The 23,227-nt window shown below is 37.7% G+C and overlaps 2 protein-coding genes across 2 annotated transcripts in view; both read right to left on the bottom strand.

Moving 5' to 3' along the window:
- The window catches only part of wnk4a (WNK lysine deficient protein kinase 4a), a 41,168-nt gene extending 28,160 nt beyond the window's left edge, over nt 1-13,008 (bottom strand). The window contains exon 1 of the mRNA XM_062442734.1: nt 12,370-13,008. Within this exon, the coding sequence (XP_062298718.1) occupies nt 12,370-13,005 (636 nt within the window). The 5' untranslated portion in view covers nt 13,006-13,008. The remainder of the gene's footprint in view (nt 1-12,369) is intronic.
- A 1,380-nt stretch (nt 13,009-14,388) lies between these two features.
- vps25 (vacuolar protein sorting 25 homolog) lies at nt 14,389-21,798 on the bottom strand. The gene is made up of 6 exons (XM_062442643.1): nt 21,704-21,798; nt 18,415-18,560; nt 17,523-17,576; nt 17,353-17,441; nt 15,731-15,806; nt 14,389-15,265 (listed from the first exon to the last, which is right to left on the bottom strand). Exons 1-6 carry the CDS (start codon nt 21,748-21,750, stop codon nt 15,153-15,155), a joined length of 525 nt encoding a protein of 174 aa, XP_062298627.1. The 5' UTR covers nt 21,751-21,798; the 3' UTR covers nt 14,389-15,152.
- Between the last annotated feature and the right edge of the window lie 1,429 nt (nt 21,799-23,227).

Genomic DNA, 23,227 nt, shown 5'->3' with positions numbered 1-23,227 from the left:
GTATTCATATATTTGCACAAGTACATGGTTGTCCTCTGAAGTGTACAGTATGAGTTGTCTCAGAAAGTATTGCATCACCTTGTTTGAGAGACTAAGATTGATTTGTTTGAGAGCTGGAAAGCCCAGAAGCTTTAGTCTATTTACTTTGTTATTATTAAAATCTCTTAACCTGAGTGGTGTTTGCTTCCTCTATAAACAGCAGAGCATTTTGAATGGTGGTTTAAAACCTTTCTTCTTAAATAACCTTTTTCTGCCTTTCAAGCTGAGCATTGCATTGCGCAATTATAATAAGTGATAACTCTTCCTTGCACACTACCTGCCTGGTCCACCTAATTCTCTCACTTCTATAAGCACTGCAGCTTTGTCTTGTGTCGTGCTTTGTATATTGCAGCTTGTGATTATGGGAATGACAAAGGCAGTTTCTTTTATGTGTCCATTAAAGGCTGTAAACTAACAATAACGTATCAGTAACTCATGAAGAAGGCCGCTTTTATATCTATGTTGCTTGGCTGAGGTGTGTGCGTGACAGTGTGCCAATCAGTTTGACTTCTGACCCATCTCAGACGAGAGGAAGCAATCTGGTCCAATAAACCTGCAAGGCAAGGAAGCTTTGAAACGTTAGAGGGAGAGCACATCGGCGGCTCTCCCAGTCTGATGGCGTTTGAGGAGAAGAGTGTGAATGGAACAAACACTTTGTCCCCTCCAGTAAACCCAGCGAACTGCAGAAAGATCACAAGATGCCAGGAGGATACGGTCTGTGAGAGTTTTGTCTTCAAAAACACAACAGTGCAGTCGGGTCAACAGGATGAGTTGGAGAAGCAAAAGGGTGAATAAGGCTTAGTTATGGGTCAATCGTTCTAACTTGGTTATGCAATCAGACACAATTACGATGACAGACTTTTGAACAGTATTTTTTTAACAAGGTGACAAACTAGCGGGACTTTGAGGTAGCAAAATTTGACAATATGCATGTTTTTACAAAGCTGAAGCAAGACATATGGGCTAAAACACAATTTACCAGCCTGGTTGTTAGTAACCTACTCTAATATATACCCCACTGATCGTAAAAATAAAACAAAAAACCCGTTAATGGAGCAGCTGCGAGAGAATTCAATAAACAAGAAAAGTGTCACATGAGATTTTTGCATTTTCATAAATAGACAATATATGTTTAGCGGTTCCTGCACAACAAGGACCATTATTGATAATGTAGCGTTAGGTACACTGGCACACAGGACATAACAGTCTGTCATCTTCCGTCACAGTTACGTCTTCTACCACTATAAAGGGCCAAGGCAAACCTGTGGGCTCTTAAACCTGATTAAACTGAGTGGACTGGCCAGGCAGCTACAGCAGCCAAAACAATAATCCGTGCCCGTACATCTTTACAACAGAGAGCCTTCCCGATCAGTTACTGTTAAATTTTTTATTTTCTTTTACATAAATTCACATCAACTACTTATTATACTGTGTGCTAAAAAGGTATTCACAATCCAAACACTAAACTTAAAATGCTGTAATGTGCCAACCGCTCCACCTCTTCACAATTACTTTTACAACTACAATTTTTTCGGGCGTTCTCGTAACCCTCCCAATCTCGCAATAAGAATTATCTTAGACTCAAATATTTATGATAGTCATCAACCAAGCTACCGTTTAAAAACTACAGGCCTCAACAAGGGAGTGACAATTTATATATCATAGGTTTTAAAGGTAAGTCCCTCCTGGGCTGATTCCTTCGATCTACTGGTGCCAGTTTGGTTTTTTTCTTCATGGTAACTGTTTAAAAGATCTAGGCTATTTGCACATACTTGTTTTTATGGTTGATCTTAATTTACTTGAGTGTCACATAAGCTGGTTTTGCAAAGTAGGACAGGGAAAATACGAGAGAGCTAGACCAGCAGTTGCCAACCTTTTTAACTTGCTGAGCTAATACTGAGCTAATAATTGATTTCAATCATTGTCTACAGGCCTGAAGAGGTACAATCCACCATTATTTCACAAGAAAAACATTGTTTAGAAGAATCGGTTTATAAGTTAAAGCTCGTGGTTTTATTATGGATTAATGAATAATTTATTAATGCTTTATTGGTCAATTATAAGGCATTAATACAAACAACCTTCAGGTTTCTAGGTTGTGAAAAAAAACTGCCTGGTTGTTTGTATTTCTATTTGGAAATGATGCAGTTTGAATAAATGTTAATGGCTTTCTAAAAATAGTTTCTACAGCAAATTATCAAGTCTACAGGTATAAACGTTGGTTGTTAACAAATGGATTTTGGATCAGATGCTCTGCAGCTCTTTTACAGAAAGTAAGTTGCCAAACAGTCAGAGAAGCAAAGGATGCTGGAGGTCCAAAATGTTTTTCTTATGACCTCCATCTGGGAGCCACTGATCTAGACACTCACAGGCAGTATTTAAATAAATATAAAATCATTATCACATCATCATCATGATCAAATAAAGTTTTCAACACGTAACAACATTGCTGTCACTATCTGAACCGTCCTGATGTAAAACGCTCCACACATCTGGTGCTGCAAGCAGGATGATGTGCTAAGCTTTGTCGGGAAGTAACTGTACTATTTGACTGAGGTCTGACCAAGAAAGCACGTGCACAAAGCCTTTCGAAGTTGTTATGGCCCCAGGCTCTGCAACAGCCGGCAAACAGAGAAAGTGCTTTTATCTCGAGGCACTTTTGTATTTTTTAATATTACTTTATATGAAGTTAAAGCTGATAAAAAAATGTAAAAAAAATCCTTGAAAATCACTTTAAACTCCAAGTATCTGCAAAGAATTGCAATGTTCTTTTATTCACCTCATAATTAAATAAAAAATGGTGTTTTTCGTGTCTTTTCATGAAAGTCTGCCAATCTAAACAGAATGAAACATTCAACTGAAATGAAACACGAGGCACGTGCTAGTTTATTTGTCTTCTACTTAAGTTCCTGGCTGCGGGGAGGGTGGAAGGGGGGCAGCAGCAGAGTGTTACACTGACAGACGTGGACATGCTATCTAGTGCTGCCGGCAACTGGGATCGGATATAGTTTACAAAGTGATGGCACGCAAGTGGTGCCCTTATCACAGGAAGGCAACAACATGAATGACTTATGAATCCTCAACTGTGTCCAATAAAGTCAATATAAAGGATATTTTGAGAACAACCAACTTTAGAAACCCGCTGAGCTTTGAGATAAATGTGAACTAAGACAGCACAGTTCACATCTGGGAGGAAGGGGGCACGCAAATGAATGTTTTCTGTTGACCGAGAAAACACATTACAGTGTTTGTTGATGGATATTGCAAGGTGCCGGACCCCAAACAGGTAGGGCCATTACTGTACACCAATGCTTGATTCATGCCAGGACTCACATGGCATCTTAGAGCACATTTACACTCTTGACACCTCCGTCCTGCACGGTCCGACACACACGGTCGGTTCAGAAATGACCAGAGGTTACCCCGTGGAGCAGTCTTTTCCCTTACCAACTATGGCCTCAGAGCCCCAACAGCTATTAAACCTAGAGGTCTTTGGTTTGTTTAGGAAGCAGGACTCAGGCCTTCTCATGGCCCCACACTGCAGCGTGACCACATGTTTTCCCCCAAAGGTATTGCTGTACAGTCTCACACTGTCAATACTGAAAACACGTTGTAGAGAAGACATTTTTCCAAAGTGCACTGTTGACTGTTTTCTTCTACAGGCCCACTTACACACTATGAGATGTTTTTTTCCCAGAGAAAAAAAATCGCCAATCGTGAGAGAAACATGGTGAATTATTTTGGTCATCAGTCCAAAAACAGGGGTCGTAGATCGCACAGCATGAACTGTACCATCCACAGATTTCAGATTTAGAGATCTGGCAACCAAAGAGCTTTGCCAGTTTCCAACATTTAGGGCCAAATGACTGCTGCTACAACCCACGTCTGCAAGCCAACTAATCAGAAACTCACCATGTAATCACAATGTGGCTGGTGTAAGTCCAGCTGGAGACCTTTTTCGCCCCTCATTTCCTGTCACCTCTCTACTATCTGCTGTAAAATAAAGGCTAAAATGCCTTCCAAAGTACTGCCAAAAACAGCCAACCAACCAGTCAATTAGAATATGACATATAGCACGAAATATTACACTGGAAAAGCTGCGCGCACACCATTTTTACATACAGTAAAACAAGAAAACAGAATCAGCACCATGGACGAAGCTTGTTTTTTCTGTAGTTTTGTTAGTTCCTTATTAGGCTGTTGTTTCCTTTTAAAAACATGGGAGTGATGCAGATAAGTGTTGCAAGTTTATGAAGTGTCAAAGCACCGCCATTCATAACACAACCTGACATGACTTGAAACTGACGTTGTTCTGGCTGACACTGACTGTTACCAAGAATTTTCTACACTAATCTTGCATAAAATTGCTGTTACTGCACATTGTGTGTTATGAATCATTTTTATGAGGAATAGTTTTGATATCCATGGGTAGAGAGGGGGTTAGGATGTTATTCCAGGACATGGACACACATTCAAAGGGGTAGTTACATTTGTTCGATAAGTCCAAATCCTGCGCTCCTTTAAAAGACTGGGTCAATGTGATGACTGTAAATACAAAAGCTTCTTCTTTTAGAGAAATGCATGTTGAAGTCAATTTGAAAGGATCTCCAACTTTCTGAGGATAAAAACGATGACGGGAAAACAAGCTTTCCGCTCAACTCATAGTTAGTAAGCGTATAAAATATGGGTCACCAGAAAACTATTACTGGTAGCTGGAAAACTTTAAGCAAACCTGGACTACTTGTCGAAAACTCTCATATGATGAATCAATCTACAGAGGGATCCCAATAAAAGAAATGACTCAGTAGAGACAGAGCCTTTGCCAGTGGCACTCTTGTGTATGTTAAAGTACAATCTCTCAGTCATTACATCTGGCTGACGGAGAACCAGTCTCTAATCTGTTCTTTCCACTCACTGTTGCCAGTCTGTGGCTGACAGACTTATGTGTTGTTCCAGTTGAGAGGCTTTGTACTGCTGATAGATGAAAGTCACGAAAACGTTAATTTGTTTATTACTATGACAAGATGCAGAAGAAGTTTTATAAATATATATATTCTCTCTTATAATTTCACAAAATATTCTGGATATTTGCTATGCTCTTTACATAGATCAGAAAAACAAACAGAAAGTCAGATTAATATGTTTGTATGTCCCGGAAGATTGAATTACTGGCTTATCTAGATTATTATATTTAGCTTTGTATCAATCAAAGCTTATATGAGTTTAATCAGGCTTATGTAAACACATGATCTTATGAACATGTTTCAACTCTTAAACAGAACAATATGGTTTCTTTCTTTCGTTTATGTTGCCTTTATCTAAAATAATTTGCATATACAACAGATGTACTTGACATTACTATTTAGTTAGTGCGCTTAATTTTTTTACTATTTTACTGATGGGTTAAACATATTTGAGATTAAAAATAGGGTGGCGACTAACGATTATTTTCATTATCAATTCAACTTCTGATTATTTTCTCGATTAACCACGTAGTGTGTTTGGTCCATTAAATGTCAGAAAATGGTGAAAAATGTCGATCGCTGTTTCCCAGAGCCTGGCGTGACGTCTTCAAATATCTTATTTTGTCTACAATCCAAAGATCTTCAATTTACTGTCATAGAAAACTAAAGAAACCAAAAAATAATCACATTTGAGAAGCTAGAATCAGAGAATTTGGACATTTTTATATTGAAAAATTAGTCAAAACTGGCAATTAATGTATTACTTTGCAACTAACTGCTTCATATACTCATCATTCCATCTCTAGATTTAATTAAGTAAATATACCACCAAGAAGCTACCACTTAGTTGATTAAATATGCTACTACACAAAAATATAAGTATGAAAAGCCAGCAACTGAGCGTTCTCCTATTATTCAGGGTTACTGAACAGCACTGTAGCTTATCCCAGCATGCATTGCCTGAGAGTAAGGCTACACCCTGGACATGGTACCACAGAGCTAAGATGAACAGAAAATACACATTCACGTTTACCGTCACAACTATGAGTAACTTCGTTTCTAATACGAACATAAAAAACACGTTAAACGGCCCCCAGCCCCTAAAGGCAGAGCCAACATGCTGCCTATCCAACCTAAATAACATGACACAGTAACTTACTATCAACAGCAGCCAATGGGATACTGTTATCTAGTTCCTGGAATGAGTGCATACCATACGATACAGACCAGCAATCACCAAATGAGTGCACATTTAGTACAGTACAAGTTTCATAGGTGACACAGTGTGGCCTTCCTTTGAGGACTGTGCAGGGCCTATGCAAACAAACAAACAGCCCTCACGTCAAAGTGACGTGCTGGCATGTGTAAATGTAGGCTATCGTTGTGGGCCTCCTTCACTTTCTCCTAGGACCTAGGAGAACATTGGCCAGCCCCGATAAGCTGGACCTCGCTGCACCGCGGGCCCTGCGAGGAAAGACAGTGTTGATGTTGGCTACAGGAGAGCTGATAGGAAGCCCACAGCTTGTGTTATGTCACTGAAAACTAGCCACATTCAAATAAAGGTTACACAGCCAGGCTTTCATGAGGCTAGCATGAGAGACAGAGGCAACCAAAATCTGGAGTTTGTGGCAAACGAGATTTATGCTTTTGTTGTTTAACCTCATAACTCAGAATACAAACTGTGCAGACCCAGTAGCAAGACATTAATAAGGGTTTACAGCTTTAATTGGATCTGGTGCTATTATATGAGCTTTAAAACTCCGAGCTAAAACGTAAACTGAGCAGTTTCCAGCTCTTTCTACCCCATGAGCTTCACTGCGGCGGTAATGGTTCCAACTCTCAGGAGTGATGTAAATCTCACACCACCACAACCCTCCTTCTTCCTTTTGTCCTTAGGTAACTCTGTTTGACTTATAAACAGAGAAGGCCTGAAACTTTTTAAAATTACTTTTATTATCATTAATCAATTCATTGCCTATTTTTTGTTTATAAAACATCTGAAAATAGAGAAAAATGTAAATCACAAAATCTTCAAAACTGCTAAAAAGTGTTTTTGTTTGATGAACAGTCCTAAACCAAAAGCTACAATGACAAAAAAAAACTGAGAAAAGCTGGAAACAATGAACATTGGCAATTTTGTCTGTTGCATGGCCTAAAATATATATGAATATATATATATAAGATTTAAAATGGAACTGAATTAAAGGGTTTATTGACTGGGTTTTCCAAACTGGGCTCTCAGATGTAATAATTTGCTGCTTTTCTTGATCTTATATTTTCAGTAGAATGAGTATTTGGGGATTTGGACTGTCAGTGACACAAAATGAGACTTTGTACTCTAGCATTCTGTGATGGGCATCTAAAGAATTAAAGCAACTGTGTGTACAATTTGATGATATCTAGTGGTGAGGTTGCAGATTGCAAACAAATGAATACCCGTCCCTTCCCCTTCTAAGTGTGTAGAAGCTAAGATGGCTGCAAAACTCGCAAAAAAACATGAAAGGTTCTCTTTAAAGCCAGTGTTTGGTTTGTCCATTCTGGGCTGCCGTAGAAACATGGCGATGCAACATGGCTGTCTCCGTGGAAGAGGACCTGCTCCCTCTGTAGATATAAAGGGCTCATTCTAACATAACGAAAACACAGCAATTCTTATTTTCAGGTCATTATACACTAATTATATATAAATATATATATATATATATTTCTGCTATGTCTGTTCTGCTAGATGAAAAACTGATGAACTGACAAAAGCCCACACTATGTGCAGTATCTCCTTGAAAGAGTTACAGGAAAGAGTTACCACAAAAAAAGAAAAAACATCACATTACCAAAAGAACATCATCAAAAAACGTTTTTGACCATCTGCAAAAACCATGACCACCCAAGTGCACCAACTTTTACAACCTGCTGTGTTATGTCATGATCAGCAGAAACCTGTCCATCCAAGGGATTGGCTAATTGGTTGTGGGTGCTGCAGTATTTTCAAATGCACTCAAGCCAATCTTGCATGACACTCATGGCCCTCATAAACACAGATCTTGCTGAAAATGCAGGCAGTGAAGTGGAGCGTGGTGAAGATGTTTATGGAGAGTATGACTTAAGAATGTGTGTTAAATAGAAGTATGAAAGGTGCAGCATGAGTGTCTGGTGCAGGCTGCAGGATACTGTCCTTGAATAATATTAAATATTGTACAACCAGTGTCCTTTAAAGGAGCTAAAAAAAAGGATATGTGCTTCAGTGCACTCATTCCTACCAGTTACTGAGTAGCTCACTGAGCTGTTGCATTGCATAGTGAGCTGGATAGAAGCTTCATGCTCATGATTCAATTAAGCTTTATGCAAGTAGATATAACAATGATACAAAACACTAGAGATACAGGAAGTTGTAAACTCATTTTGCCTCTAAGCAACACTGTAAACATTGTTGGCCAATTGAAGCCATATAAATGGCTCATCCATTTTTTATCACCTCTATATTTCAAAGCCTAGTTTGCGTTGCCTATATAGCACCCAAGTCACCTGTGAGCCTGTGGGGGAAGGGTTGCTAGGTAGCTGCCACCTGGGAAGGTTTTTATTTTGTCCTCGCCTCTTTAACAACAGGATCAGGCAATTCTAAACTTACAGCAACGTCTCTCTCTATAGCTGTCAACTTGATCAGCTGAACAGATTTCACTTTAAAACTGTATCAGACATAATCCTCAATGTCTTAATCATTGTAAATTGTCTGATAAAAGTATCACTTCTTAACATTAATCATAATTTCAATCTATATTTTATTTGAGATAACACATGAAATAATGACAACCAACAAAAACTAGCTTCATCAGGACAACATAGAGGTTGCAAAGATTAACTAAATGAATGGACTGATGCTACAAATACAAGATGATCTATACAAATGAAGTGAAGGTTGTGGCACACTGTGAAATGTGAGGGGTTTATATTAAAGGGTTTATGTTTAAAATATGCAAAATAACTTGCAAAGGCAACAGAAATGAGCTCTATTGATTAGGTGAGTGTACAGTCTGTTAGATAAGGAGGAACCGAGAGATATTTAGAGATCAGGAATCTAATAGTTTGTTCATGATTTCCAACAAAGATGTCTAGATTTTTTAAGCAAAAGAGCATGGGAATCATTTATTTTTGAGGCTGATCAGGTATTGGTTGGGATATTAAACAGTCTAAACAAATCTGATGAAGAGTTCCTGAACATAAACAAATAAAATAAGCAAATATTTTTGGAGAGGATTCTTTAAAGTAACAGTGGTGAGGTTGCAAATTGCTAGCAAATGAATACCCTTCCCCCTCCCCTCCCAAGCATGCAAGAGAAACTACTGTGGCCATGAAACTCACAAAAAACACAAAGGCTCTCTCTAGAGCCAGTGTTTGGTTTGTACGTTCTGGGCTATTGTGGAAACATAGTGGTGAAACATGGTAGCTTCTGTGGAAGAGGACCCGCTCCCTATGTAGATATAAATAACAAAAACACAAAAATCCCATTTCCCATTTCTGCCAGGTCCGTTCCACTAGATGCCACTAAATCTTACACACTGCACCTTTAACTTGGGATATGAAGCAATTAATACCAAGATTACTAATATGTAGTGAATGGGATATGATATATGTTCACATTTCAAATATGCTGTATCTTTTGCATTTCTGTACGAACATTCCTTGTTTTTTAGCCAGCCAACATCATGTGCTTATATTTGATATATCTATCATAAACTAAAATTAGCTGATAACATTGTCCATGCACATTAATCGAATTGTCTCTAATCATTTTACAGCAGTATGATCATGTGTGCATTTGTTAGTGTCGATATAATAGGACAGGATAGTCTTTTGCAACATCCACAAAATCTTATACCAAGAAAAATCAAATGTAATAAGATATAAAGAGTGCACATTGAAATCAGAGCTTTCTAATGCTTAGACCAAACAAAGGTTCTCCTCAGATATGAGACTTGTTATAGATACTGCATATATGTAATTTCATTCATGTGAGTGTTTGCCTGATCTGATCTGGATCAAAACGTTGCTAATATGAGCTTAAATGAAATCTGTTACTTTTCTGCTGTATTACAGTTTCATTAATCCACTTGTTAGAGTTTATGAACGATGATAGGAGCCCCTGTCTGGTATTTTATATTTTCCTGGCTGAGCTCTGGTGTTACATGACATAGAAGAATCTTAATGTATTGTTTACCTTTTGTGTGCTAGCACAAAAGGTTCCTGTCAAAAGCGCCAAGACAGAGCGTGTTCTGTAAAACAACACTGACAACATATCGGACACAGGAAAATACATTGGTGTGTCTCTGAAAAATGTGTCACTAATTAACATAATTGTATGTGTAAGTGGGAAAATAGGTAAAACAGATGTTTGAATTGCCATCAGATTGACAACAGCTGATCTTAACTGCCTGCAGATTACAGCTCATGCTCCATAATACATAGTTAAAAGAGCTTAAGGCCTTTCTACCTGACTTGTAATGACGCACCATCGACTGCTGCTCCGTCAACATTACAGGAGTCATTATGTTTAGCCACCAACAGCCAGCTTTTGTGTTCATTTAGGCAATCGGGGGCACATGGGGAGGACAGGGGTGGTGATTTTAGTTAAAAAAATGTGACTGCAGCTGAGTCTGTCTCTTTGAGGTCAACTTATCACAACAGTAACCATATCAACAATGGCCACGTTTAAGCTTATTAGGAGCGATTAAGCAGCTTAAAAGGGCTCATGTCTGAAGTAAAGAGATGAAAAAGCATGCTTGTTTCTAACATGGCCCCCAGCCACAGAGCCGGCAAGAAACTGCACATTTTCATGCCACAAAAGTTAAAAGGAGGGCTGTGCTTTAAAAAGAAAAGGCAGACCACAAATACTGAAGAACCCCCGCTTGTGTTTGACCTGAGGGCGTGAGACATTCTCGCCTGTATTGCGTAACAGTGCAGGTAAAGGGACATCTGTATCTGTCACAGTCAGGGAGTGACTGTTTCTACCTCCTTCACACAGACACCTGTTGTGTGAAGTGACAGGTGGGCCCCTGTGGCAGAAGTCCCCACCTGCTGCAGTTGGAGCTTGAGCCCCGAGGGCAGATTCACTTCACCCTGTGTAATCCCTGACTGTCTGTGCTCCACTGGAGCCTCCAGTGAAGCTTAAATGCAACACAAAGGCTACCTCTGTGCATCTTAAGTAAGAACGTGCTTTCATGTGAGGCAATATCTTAAAACAACTTCCTATATTGTGAAGATAAAACAGATTTAAAAAAAAGATTGTTGCCAGTAGGTTTGTAGCACAAAGTCAGTGGCACAAGGCTTAATTAGAGGTTTAGAGGGCATCAGGGCACAACTTCTCACCTAAGAAGGCTCACATGGCGACCAGATACTGATACCAACGCACGTCACACACAATGGCAAATGTTGAGGGTGGACTTAAAGCTTAAATCTTTAAATCCTCCACTGTGCTATCAAACCATGTAAGCAAAAGAAGTGGCAGCTGTTACTCAGGCTGTTTGGTGCCTGCATGCCAAACACTGCACAGCATAGAAAAACCACTGACACCTCTCTGTGTTTTCATTAGGCAGAAAGAGTGTGTATGAGAAACTCTAGTCGGTCAGTCTTAGTTTTCATGTTTACATGTTACACATGAGGATAATCACAAAGCCGGATGTGAGCTCACAAATCTCTTTTTGTCTCATTTCGCAGGATGGAAACATTTTTAAAGCAGTCAGAGCTACAACAAGCCCAAATAATGACTGTGGATCATCGAAGCCGAATATAAATCGATCTATTTTCTCTCTGTTGTTCTTTGTTTTGCACGTGAGGAATTTTGAGACCTGGGCTTGGTGTCATTGGTTGTTAATGAAAACAGAGATTAGAGGGGATCATGGCAGACAGAGTGGTTCAGTTGGAGCTGACTGCTGACAGGATGACCTGAGTTAACATGCACAGTCCTGACACAGCCCAACTCAAGGTCAACAAGAAATAATATACAGTAGATTAGCTGCTTCACATCAACCCTGGTGCCCCTAGGATGGAATTAGAGCTAAGTGGGAGCAGGAAAGAAGGGAAAGTGTCAGCCTGTATCAGACCTATGGTTGTTGCTGCATGGGGGAGAGAAAGGGAGATAAACCATATCTAGTGTCAACTTAATCTGAAAACTACAGTTTGGATGTGGTGGTTTACTTAAAGGGAATTGATTTGAGCATGAGTACACAAATGAAAACTTAATTTATGACTGCTTTTATCTGCAGTCCTCAATTTTAATATGCAATGCAATATTCCTTCTGGTCGAGTGTGATGCTCAACTCCAGTGTGCTGACTTGTTCTTTTAAAGGTCTGGTAACATAAAAACAAGCCATCCTACCTGTAGCTCACACCATGCCACCTCCACGGTGGTCTCAGTGTCCAGTCCTTTATAAACTGTCTTGAAAGATCCTCTTCCAATCTCTATGTTGAATTTGAGATATCTTCCATCAGGTGAGGTTGCCACCGCTTTGGTCTCCACATCCTCTTTCTCCTCTTGCTCCCACTGAGTATCAAACGTGATGCGAGACAGGAGCTTGTGCTGTTTGCTCTGAACGAGTTCATTTTCAGAGTCCGAGCTGGCGTCCTGGACAGTGGATCTCGGCACTGGATCCCAGTTCCCACTTAGGGACTCGGCGTCTGGCTCCTGGCTGGAGGGAGTCGTGTTGGAGCTTGTGCCCGGGCTGGAGACAGGGGACGGAGACGGCGGAGAGTCATCGGTTTTTTCATCCTCTGCTCTCGACTCTGGCAATGTTAGGATATTCTCAGCTGACCAGGACAAAGCTTTGGAAAGGGCACCACCGTAAAGAGGCGAGTCAATGTCCATAGTGATTTTTTGCAGCCCATAAGAGTTTCTCCGTGCGCCCAATCCGTGCGCCCTCAGCACGGATGGGACCCGGGATAAGCAGTCGTCGGTCATATCCACAGGGAGGCCTGGGAAACCGCGTCCTGGTATTTCAACCTGTGCATGTGACATTGTAGCAGGTTCAACGCCTTCTTGATTTGGAGCCTAAATGTATTAGGACAATAGAGTACAGTTACTTAAAGTTAAGTGTTACTTTTCCATGATGTCAGTGAGATCAGTAGCTTTAAACAAAGGCTGACCACAAGGCAACAGGTCTGTTACATGACCAACAAAACTAGATTAAACACACTACATGTACCAATATAAAAAAATCTAAGGTGCCAGTACCTGTAGCTAAAGTGAGCCTGACAAACATGTTTTAAGTATGCAAAAAAAGACATAAAAGTAGTAATAAATCTACTTACTCATCACACCTGCTGCGTAAAAACCATTTCGCATTAAAGCTTTGCGCATACAAACGCAGTTTAACGCATAGTTCCTATCAAATAATCAGGTTTGTCCTCTTCTCTTCTCTTTGCAAAGTCCTCAGCCATAACCTCCGATGAAAGGACGGGGCTGCCTATATCAACAGAGCTCCGGAGGGCTGTGCGTCCTGAGCGCTCCGACTGCACGCTCCCAACTCCGCCCACCTCGCAGCTTTGACGTGCTAATAAGGCTCCACAGGGAGTCATTAAATGATCATTTGGGTTGTGTTTGCCCACTAATATTATTTATAAAGCTAAACATATCATTATGTTTAATGTTTTCCACATTCTTTTGGATGTATGCCCAATTAATGTCTGAAGAATATGCTGACAATCTAAACTGCAGCGAGGGTACATTGTGAATTGCACAAGATTAATAAGGAGTGTTCAGAGAAGACCCATTAACTTATCTTTTTGACATTTCCTTGTATTGATTTACTGGACACCACAAAGCTCAGTGTGTAAAAAACAGCAGAGGAACAGTATGTAACGTTCTTTAATTGGCCCCTCATTGATCTTGAAAACCCCCTCCTCTGGATTTAAGATACAATTGATGAGTCATTTCACTACAGGCGTCTCTGGGTCTGTTGTCATTTGACATGCAGTCCAGGAGTTTGAACTGGTGCAACCTGCAGGGGGAGCCACACCATGGAGCGCTGCTGCTGAAATAAGACACCTCCATCACCCAGGCCACACACTGGGGCCCACCTGTCCCCGAAGTGTACACACTGGGTGTTATCTGCACATACACACACACATATATATATATATATATATATATATATATATGTATAGGATTTCCTACAGCTGTATCATCCCCAACAGGCAGGGATGCAGCACATGATGTGAGCGGACCATCGAGTATGCAGTCATTCAATACAGCTGTAAGCAGAGAGTAGATCATAATATCTTTATCAGTGTGATTCAAAACTGCACACTGCAGGGCACTGTTAACATTATATTTCATGTTTATGCACAAAATCCTGGCTAAAAATGAGAGTTTTACACATGTTCAGGCATTCTGGTGAGACATAAAAGAAACACGTTTAGCAAATTTCTCATTTATTTTCCTACAGGATATGAAAAAAAAAGAGTTTGAATATAGACAGATGAGAGGATAACAGAAGTGTCACAGTAGCTACTGCACGATAAAAGGATGACAGCAATCTGCACATGAAGTCCGCTATTATTACACTCAGCTGAGGTGAGTCAGGGTCGGTGGTCCGAGTCTCTGCGGTGTTCCACTTCTGGAAGCATTTACTCTCAAAATAAAAAAAGTCCCTCTGGTGTTCTGTTCAGGGGTTTCTTTGGGTCGTCCGGTTGGTACAGAGGAACAACAGCAGAGGAAAAGATCCGGAGCTACTTATACCGAGTAAATTTGGGGAAAATGGGAATAAAACTAGTCGTATTTACAATAAAGAAAGGGTAAAGTTACAGCTGGTGGAAACAACTTCCCCAAAAGTGTTAGGACATGATAATATTAAGTCTCCTGATAGACTTATTGTATGTCTAAATGGCAACAAATGCTCCATATAGCAACTTTAAACATGATGTCACCTCAAATGCGCTTTTCCCCCAAACACTTATGAATGATATTGGTTCTCTTCCAGTAAGAAAAGGCTTTGAACTTGGGTGAACCAAAAAGGCAACAACAATTTAACAGGACCAGCATCCACTGGGCTGGGCTTTGATGTGCACCTTGTGTACCCTCGAATGGCTACAATTTAAACATTTTTTGCCTATAAAGTACAGTATGAGGGCTCCCAGACAGAGTGAGTGAATCCAGCACCAGTTTCAAAAGAATTTGACGCCCTTCCCGTCGTCCATGGTGATGATCTCCGCTTTGCCTTCTGTCTGTAAAGCCTGCAACGAGCGCAGCAGCATCCACTCTTCTAAACCGTGGAACTCTGCAAAAATAGATTATAGTTTATGTCAGATGGTATAATAAGAATAAACTCTTAATGATGACAATACTAATATTAAGGATGATAAGGTTTTTTGCTAGGTGCTTTAAATGGGAAAATTATTGAGAAATTAAAACAACAGGCAATTATAAGTGAGAAAAAGAAAGAAATGTAGACAAAAACACTACATTAAAAATAGATAAAAACCAGAAAGAACATCATGAAAGCAAGTAAAACACATATTAGGGATGAAAAAACACAACTTTCATCATGAAATCTTTTTTTTTAAAGACAATGACAAAAACAGATATCACTGATTATGTGAAGCAGTTATTGTGTGAGCCATTATTACACATTTTTCATGATGAATGTTGACTCCAGCAGGGTCTGTCTTTTATTTACATGTGTGCTTATTATAAATGGGGTTTTTTTTAAACAGCTGGAAAAAGAATCTGAATGGCACCTCACCTTCGCCTTCTGTGTCATCACCATTCGACAATTCATAAAGTGTAAACACAGAGTTGACCATCCCGTTTTTGGAGACCTGAAATGTTGGAAAACAGGAAAACAGAGTAACGGTGACTGTCTGAGTAAAAGCAGCAGAGACATCTGAATCATGTCTTAATTATCAAGTCTTTTCCTGTCGCAATTATGGACAGACACAACACTTGTTCTCCTTATACAACATCATTTCCTGTGAAAGGTTATTACAAGTTAATTTTCTATTCTGTAGGGACGAGATCTGGAGCACACGGGTATAAATAGAGCGTTTAATAAGGTGCAGTAACTAATGTGTCGACAAACAGCATGCCGTCATTAGAGATGAAGCCCGCTGGAATTAGCCAGAATATTAAATCATCCAGCTGGGACTTTAGCCTTTAATAAAGTGGGCACAACCTTTTGGCTATTTTTTACTTGTTTCCCCCATTCAGTAGTTATGGAGAAACATTATCATTCATTTGGAGTCGTGTTTCTGCCTGCCTGGTGAATATAAATCCAATATTCACTCTCTTTTAGCTCTGTTGTTGCTCTCAACCAACTCCTGAGGGAAATATCTGGCTCTTTAGTTTGTAAAATGCTCCACTATGTTCACCAGCTGGTCACTAACTGTGTCTGTTTGCCATGTGTTGCCGAGCACGTAGGGTACAGTGGGTTTTTTAGAGCTTTTTCACTCTGAAAAACATCTGCTTACTGTGGCCTAAAACGACAGCATGAGGGTGCTTAGAGTGAACCAAAACGGTAATGTTGGAGCCGCGTGGCTAAGTAATGAGCTGAAACTCCTTATAAAGCTCCATAAAGTCGAGAGGAACGGCACTTGTTCTTGCTTCGTGGGGCGTTTATCATGTTTAAATATCTACAGGACTACGTCCAAGATGAGCTCAACTAACCTCACATAAACGCCACTATCATGATCTAAATGTGTTCATTTGGATAGATTTTTACATGAGTTGACATTTAACACCATTCATTATAGAAAACGGAATAAACAATATTTATCTTTACAGTGTGACGTGTTCAAGCTTTTACAAATAATCAAAAACTAAACAGTGGAAACCGATTTGTTATTTGTTTAGACTTCTGGAGGATGTTTATGAATGGAACTATTTTGAGTACGAGGATGCATCGTTACTAATGATCCGTCCTTTCTATCACGCTGAAAAACTGTCACACTGTATTTAAAGAGCAGATTAAAAACAAGATATCTGCTCTCTCTGGGAGAAATCTAGGCGGGGGAAACCAGGTCTCTCATTTCAAGACGTTTTTAGAAATCCGGTTACAGCAGAAAGCCAACTGTAAACCAGTTAATTAAGTGCACTTAATCTGCAGAAACCTTTAATTTACTTTTATAGTCATCATTTTATGTTCCACGTGTATACATCTTATTAAAAAAGGGTTGTATCAGACTCAGCTAGTCTTCTGATTATAACAAAATAATATTAATACTGACCAACAAGATCTGACGGCAGCAAACTCAACCGTTTTATTATTTATTGCTTAGTAGGAACATTCTCTTTATCCATTATCAACCCCACACGGGAACAAAACTGTACAACTTCACAGACAGTATGTGTCTAAATTTGATGACTCACCCATTGGTACATTAACTTGCCCCATTCCTCCGGTCGTCTCCACATGACTAAACACCTGGACTTGTTTTTGTCCAACCACTCAAGGTTCCCTGAGGTCACACAACATGACATGAATTAAAAGTGTATAACTGATAACATTACTTTACAGAGAGATTCATGTCAACATGTACCTTTTTTCCTCAGTTCCTCAAACACAACTTGAATCGCTTCCATTGACAGTTTTCCTTGAAATTCAGTTAAGGACTCGCAAATTTAAAAAAAGTTGAACACATTTACAAAAAAAGTTCAATCAGTATCTACAATAAATCCTAGTTTGAATTACAGAAATGTAATTCTCATCTTGTGTTCTCTGACATGACCCGACTGCTTTCAGGTAATCATGTTAACAATTCTTGTACTGTAACTCTGACCTCTTTCGGAGAAAACTGAATTTACTCAAATCAACCTAAAAATAAGATAAAAATCAAACCAGGCTTACTGAGGTGATGTGGAGGGCAGCTGGTGATAAAGCATTGTACTGAGAAAAGCATTTAAATGTAATGTGTGTCAACATTAGGGCTGGGCGATATAGGCTGAATTAAATATCACAATATTTTCAACCGAATACCTCGATATCGATATTTGGACTATTGGTGTTTTCACAAAATATTTACGCAATGAGATTTTTGATTAATAATCATCAGTAATGTGGATATAATGTGGAAAAAGGCAGGTAATAGAACAGTCTGTTAAGCTCAGTTAAAAATAATTTTTAGTGTAATGCAGCCTTTAAAAACACTTATTCCATATCACAATGTGACCATATTAAAAATCTAAGACAATATCTATCAAATATCAAGATGCCCATATAATATTGATTTATTACCCAGCCCTAGTCAACATTAATATCCTGTGAGTTTAGTTTAATGTTACATCCCAACAAAGAAAGCAGCCAGTAAAACACTGACAATCAATACAAATTAAATCTAGTCGAACGTGAATCAACAAGCTGTTTTAGATGAGTTGTGTAGTCTACTGTAACTCGTCGGCCTTGTCTGAATCACAGGTGCACAGTTAGGATACGTGCTATCTTCTTGTTGTTGAACACGGGGCTTTCCTGAGCCTCCATGACGTCCAGGGTGTAGAGCTTGTGATGGCGGCAGTAAGACAGAGCCAGGGAACACCATGCTGCCAGCTGCTTCTGTCTCGTGTCAGCATTGGGCTGTAGTCTGTAACGTAAAGAAGAAACTAAATATGAAAAACACATTGCTCTGACGCAAACAGAAAGTGAGAAAAAACCCCAACATTTCAGTCCATCTTTAATTTTGGTCCTCACAGAAAAGATTTAAGCAAACATCCAGGGTATTTTTTACAGTGCTTGTGAACTACAGATGCCAGTTAATTGGTTGCACCTTGTTAACTCTGAGAGGTAATTACTAGATTTAGCTGACATGTATATAAGTAACATGAGAGACTCATATTTTACACCATAAAGCATCAGTAGAAAAAATATGATGTTAAATATAAAAACTAACCACCAGTATGTGATATAATTAGAGCTGCAACGATTAGTCGATTAGTTGCCAATTATTAACTGTTTGGAGTCATTCTTGAAGAAAAAACTTCTCTGATTTCAGCTTCTCAAATGTGAATATTTTCTGTTTTATATGATGATGAACTGAATATTTTATATCTGAATATAAAGACATTTGTGGACAACATGTCTGGCTTTAAGAAAAAGACAAAAACATTTTATAGACCAAACAACTGACTGATTAATTGAGAAAATAACCATCAGATTAATAGATAATGAAAATAATCATTAGTTGCAGCCCTAAGGATAAAAGAACGTGCTTTATCTCAACCAGCAAGAGCATTTAAAGGTTGTTCATACATTGATGCACTAGTAATTTAAAAAGAAACATAATTTAACATATACAGCATGAGCAAAAGCAAGTAAAATCTAGTAATACTGGTGGTATCCTATTAAATCTACCTGCATTGGGAGCTGCAGTGTGTGGACATTTTTCTTTCTTTTACACATTTGTTATTTGGTTGTTGTTGTTTTTTTACATATACAGTGTGAACAATCTGAAAGTAGTCTCTCTGCATGGTGATTACCTGTTAATTAAGTACATTTTGCTCATAATATGTACATACTACTAGTATAAAACCTTAACTTACTCTAATGCAAGTTGAGAAATATACACTCAGATGCCAAAGCTAACACTAAAACAGTCTAATACTACAGCTGCAATAAATCCTGCCTTCAGAAAGGTTATAATGTTTTATACTTTCTATAATGCTTGTACTTTCTATGTATTTTGCAAGGAAGTTCAACATTATGGAAGATATTTTGGAGGATGTGATTTTTACACATTTGCACAATTAAAACACCGTCGTAAAACACATACAGTAATAAAACTAAATGAATGCGTGCAGAGGAGGTTAACTGTATTAAAACTGAATTGTGTTTATTTTATTTTATATGTAGCTTATCTATATCAGCCAGTGTAGATTAGATATGCAGAAATGCAGTAAAAGCCCAGATCATGAAAAACAGTCCAGCTGCACTGTGTTTATGTTTCTGAATGTCTGACCACAATAAACTGGCCGCTACATCACGTTCTGTTTGATCCTTTCATTTTAATCTCATGATGATTTACACGGTGTAATCAGCATTTCTGAGCAAAAGACACGGCCGCAGATAAAAATCACCACACAGGGTATCACTGGTGTATCTACTGACACTCGAACACTTATAAGAATTTCACTTATCAACAGTCTGAGTTGCAGAGTCGTGGTAATTTAAGGGGAACGTTAATCAAATTTCAGCAAAACACAGTTTAGACGCAGTATCAGAGCACAGGAAGTGATTATGTTCCCTGTGTTTGTTTGGTGTCAATGTTTTAAGGATAAGTTCACTGTTTTTTTTCAGCCTGTCTTAAAACAACAGTCAGGAGCTCATATGACCACTGGATGAGGTTTTCCTCGCTGTAATCACATCACTCCGTCTTGGCTGAGTTACGCTGGCTCCCCGTCCGTTACAGGATTCAATTTAACATTTTAACTAATAACTTTCAAATCCGAACATGATCTCGCTCCACTTTACATTTCTGAACTCCTCACACCTTATTCTGCACCGAGATCCGTCAGAGCTGAAAACCAGATGTTGTTACTAGAGCCTGACAGATATATCGGTCAAAATCGGCCATTTCACAGTAAAATATCATTCCTCTGATCACAGCTGATCTGTTTTAAGGCAGGTTTGAAAAACTGTGAACTCATCCTTTTTCTACTCGGACTATTCTTTTTATTCTAACCCAACTTTACTTCATCACTTTTACTCTTAGTTGTTTTATTATTTTATTTTCATCTTATCTTTTTTTCCCCCTTTTTACTACCCCTCCTAACTCTTCTGGTTTTATACACTTTATTCCATAGTGATTTTATTTTATTATTGCCTTATTATATTTTTTATTACCTTTTATTTTATTTGGGTATTTTTAATTTTTACATTTTTATTCTACCTCTGGTGTTTCCTTACTGCTGATTCATGAAAGTTTCTTCAGTTCCTGTTTTAAGTGTTTGTTTGTTTGTTTGTTTTTGGGGGAGTTTCTTACTATGTAAAGCACTTTGTGTTACATTATGATGTATGAAAAGCAAAAGTCTGATTGATTGATTGATTGACATTTGTTTTACAGGAATTTAAGCAGTCATGTGCAATCTTTCACCTGTCAAATGATGTAATGTTAGAAGATCAGTCATAAGGGAAAAAATACTGATGTTTTGGACAAATACTGACAGGCCTGCACACAACTACTAATCACCATTTTATTGTCTTTAATATCACATTTCGTGACAAATCTTAGTAACACCAAACAAAAAAAGCGTGTGATCGTGATTTTTATTTAAACATATATAGTGACAGTACAGTTACAGCTTCAAATCAGCTCACAGAACATATTAGGGAACATAATTGAGTGTAATACAGGTTAAAATAGATGATTTTAATAGTAGATGGTTTTAATGGTTAGTAAACAAGCTTGTGGCTAGCTAAGGTATCGGCTTATTGCTCAAATTACAGTATATTATGTAAATGTTGATGGGTTTTATGAGTTTTATATATTTGTATGATGTCGAGCTCTAATAAGTGACTGAATGAAACCGAATACAGCTTTTACATAAACTTTAAAAAAGCCAAAAACTCAGTGAATTTACTTCCTTAGCAACCTGTCTGGTTTAGCCACCCAGCTAACACGATGCTAGCTCGTAAACATCTAAACGCTTCGATTTAATAACATACAAACAACAGGAGATAGTAACAGGAATTCATCGTTTTTATAAATATGTGTTGAGTAAATATACTCACGTAAAAAACGGAGGGAAGTTATATTGCCAGGGCCACTCAAAACTCATCGCAGCTGATGCGGCGTTCACAGCTGACAGCTTCCGGAAGCGAGTCCAACACCTCAAATGAGTCCGACTAACCACACAGATTTACCCATAGACAGATTTACCAGGTAAAAATATATGAACTATAAAATGATTATAAATACAAATAAATACATTTTTAAAATATAAAAAATACTATATAAACTATAAAATAAATATAAATACAAATAAATATATATTTTAAAATATTTAAAAAACCCTATATGAACTATTAAATAAATATAAATACAAATATACATTTTAAATTATTTAAAAACACTATATGAACTATTAAATAAATATAAATACAAATAAATATATATTTTAAAATATGTCAAAAACGATAAGAACTATAAAAGAAATATAAATACAAATGAATATATATATTTTAAAATATTAAGAAATACTTTAAACAGTATTAAATAAATATAAATACATCTTAAAATATTTAAAATACTATGTAGACTATTAAATCAATATCAATACAACTAAACATTTTAAAATGTTTTACATACTACATAAACTATTAAATAAATATAAATACAAATAAATATACATTTTAAAATATTACAAATATACCAATAAACTATGAAATAAATGCAAATACAACTACTATAGATTAGGAAAGTATTGGTAAATTAAATACAATCTAAAAAAACTTTACATAATGTTATTAAAAGTATAGATAAGTTAAAATAAAAGAAATAAAACAATAATCATAACCTTAAATGTATGCATTGTAAAGTTTTTAATATTTATACAAATAGTTAATTAAATTAATTATATTAATTACCATTAGTAGTTAAGTACTGTACTTTTTGAGGTACCTTTATAGTTAATATTAAGTTTGCAGTTCAAGTTTAAGTTTAAGTTTATCTGTGATTCTAACCTCAATAAATACATTTGAAATTAAATGTTGTTTGTAAAACAACAACATGGATGCATAAAAGCCTGAGTGCAAACCTGACCTACTCACATGCTTAATCTATTCCATATAAACATGTATCTTATGTACAGAGTAGTAATTAAAATATTAGTATTAAGTATTACATTTAAACATTTAGAGGCTGCTCACATTAGGGCACCAGTGTACTTTGAAATGTGCCCTTCTGCAAAGCTTCTGATTTTATTATACTTTGATGAGGATACTCATGTACTTTTATGTGAGTAAAATTCTGAATGCACAACTTGTACTTTCTATTACGTTGAGGTATTTCTACTAGTAAAGGATGGGAACACTTCCATAACTGGAGATAACCTGTATATTTTATGACAGCTTTTATCTCCGTAAAGGTGTCTGACTTACCCATCCATGTCTGTCAATTTACAATTATATTCTGATGCTTACTCCTGTGTTTATGATGTTTACAAGCTCATTTGTGACCTTTTTGAGGAGGAGAAAATAAACACGTACACCTTTTTTCTTTACAAAGTTATTTTATTATTGAATAACTTTTGCATT

The sequence above is a fragment of the Scomber scombrus genome, chromosome 21 (assembly GCF_963691925.1).
Source record: "Scomber scombrus chromosome 21, fScoSco1.1, whole genome shotgun sequence".
Lineage (NCBI taxonomy): Eukaryota > Metazoa > Chordata > Actinopteri > Scombriformes > Scombridae > Scomber > Scomber scombrus.
The sequence above is the reverse complement of the archived record's forward strand: the minus strand, read 5'-3'. Positions and strand labels throughout refer to the sequence as shown.

Coding starts and splice junctions, on each gene's coding strand:
- vps25 (XM_062442643.1), bottom strand. CDS start 21,750: ATGAGTTTTGAGTGGCCCTGGCAATATAACTTCCCTCCGTTTTTTAC. Junction 18,561..21,703: donor AACTTCCCTCCGTTTTTTAC/GTGAGTATATTT, acceptor TTTACGTTACAG/ACTACAGCCCAATGCTGACA. Junction 17,577..18,414: donor CAACAACAAGAAGATAGCAC/GTATCCTAACTG, acceptor CTGAATTTCAAG/GAAAACTGTCAATGGAAGCG.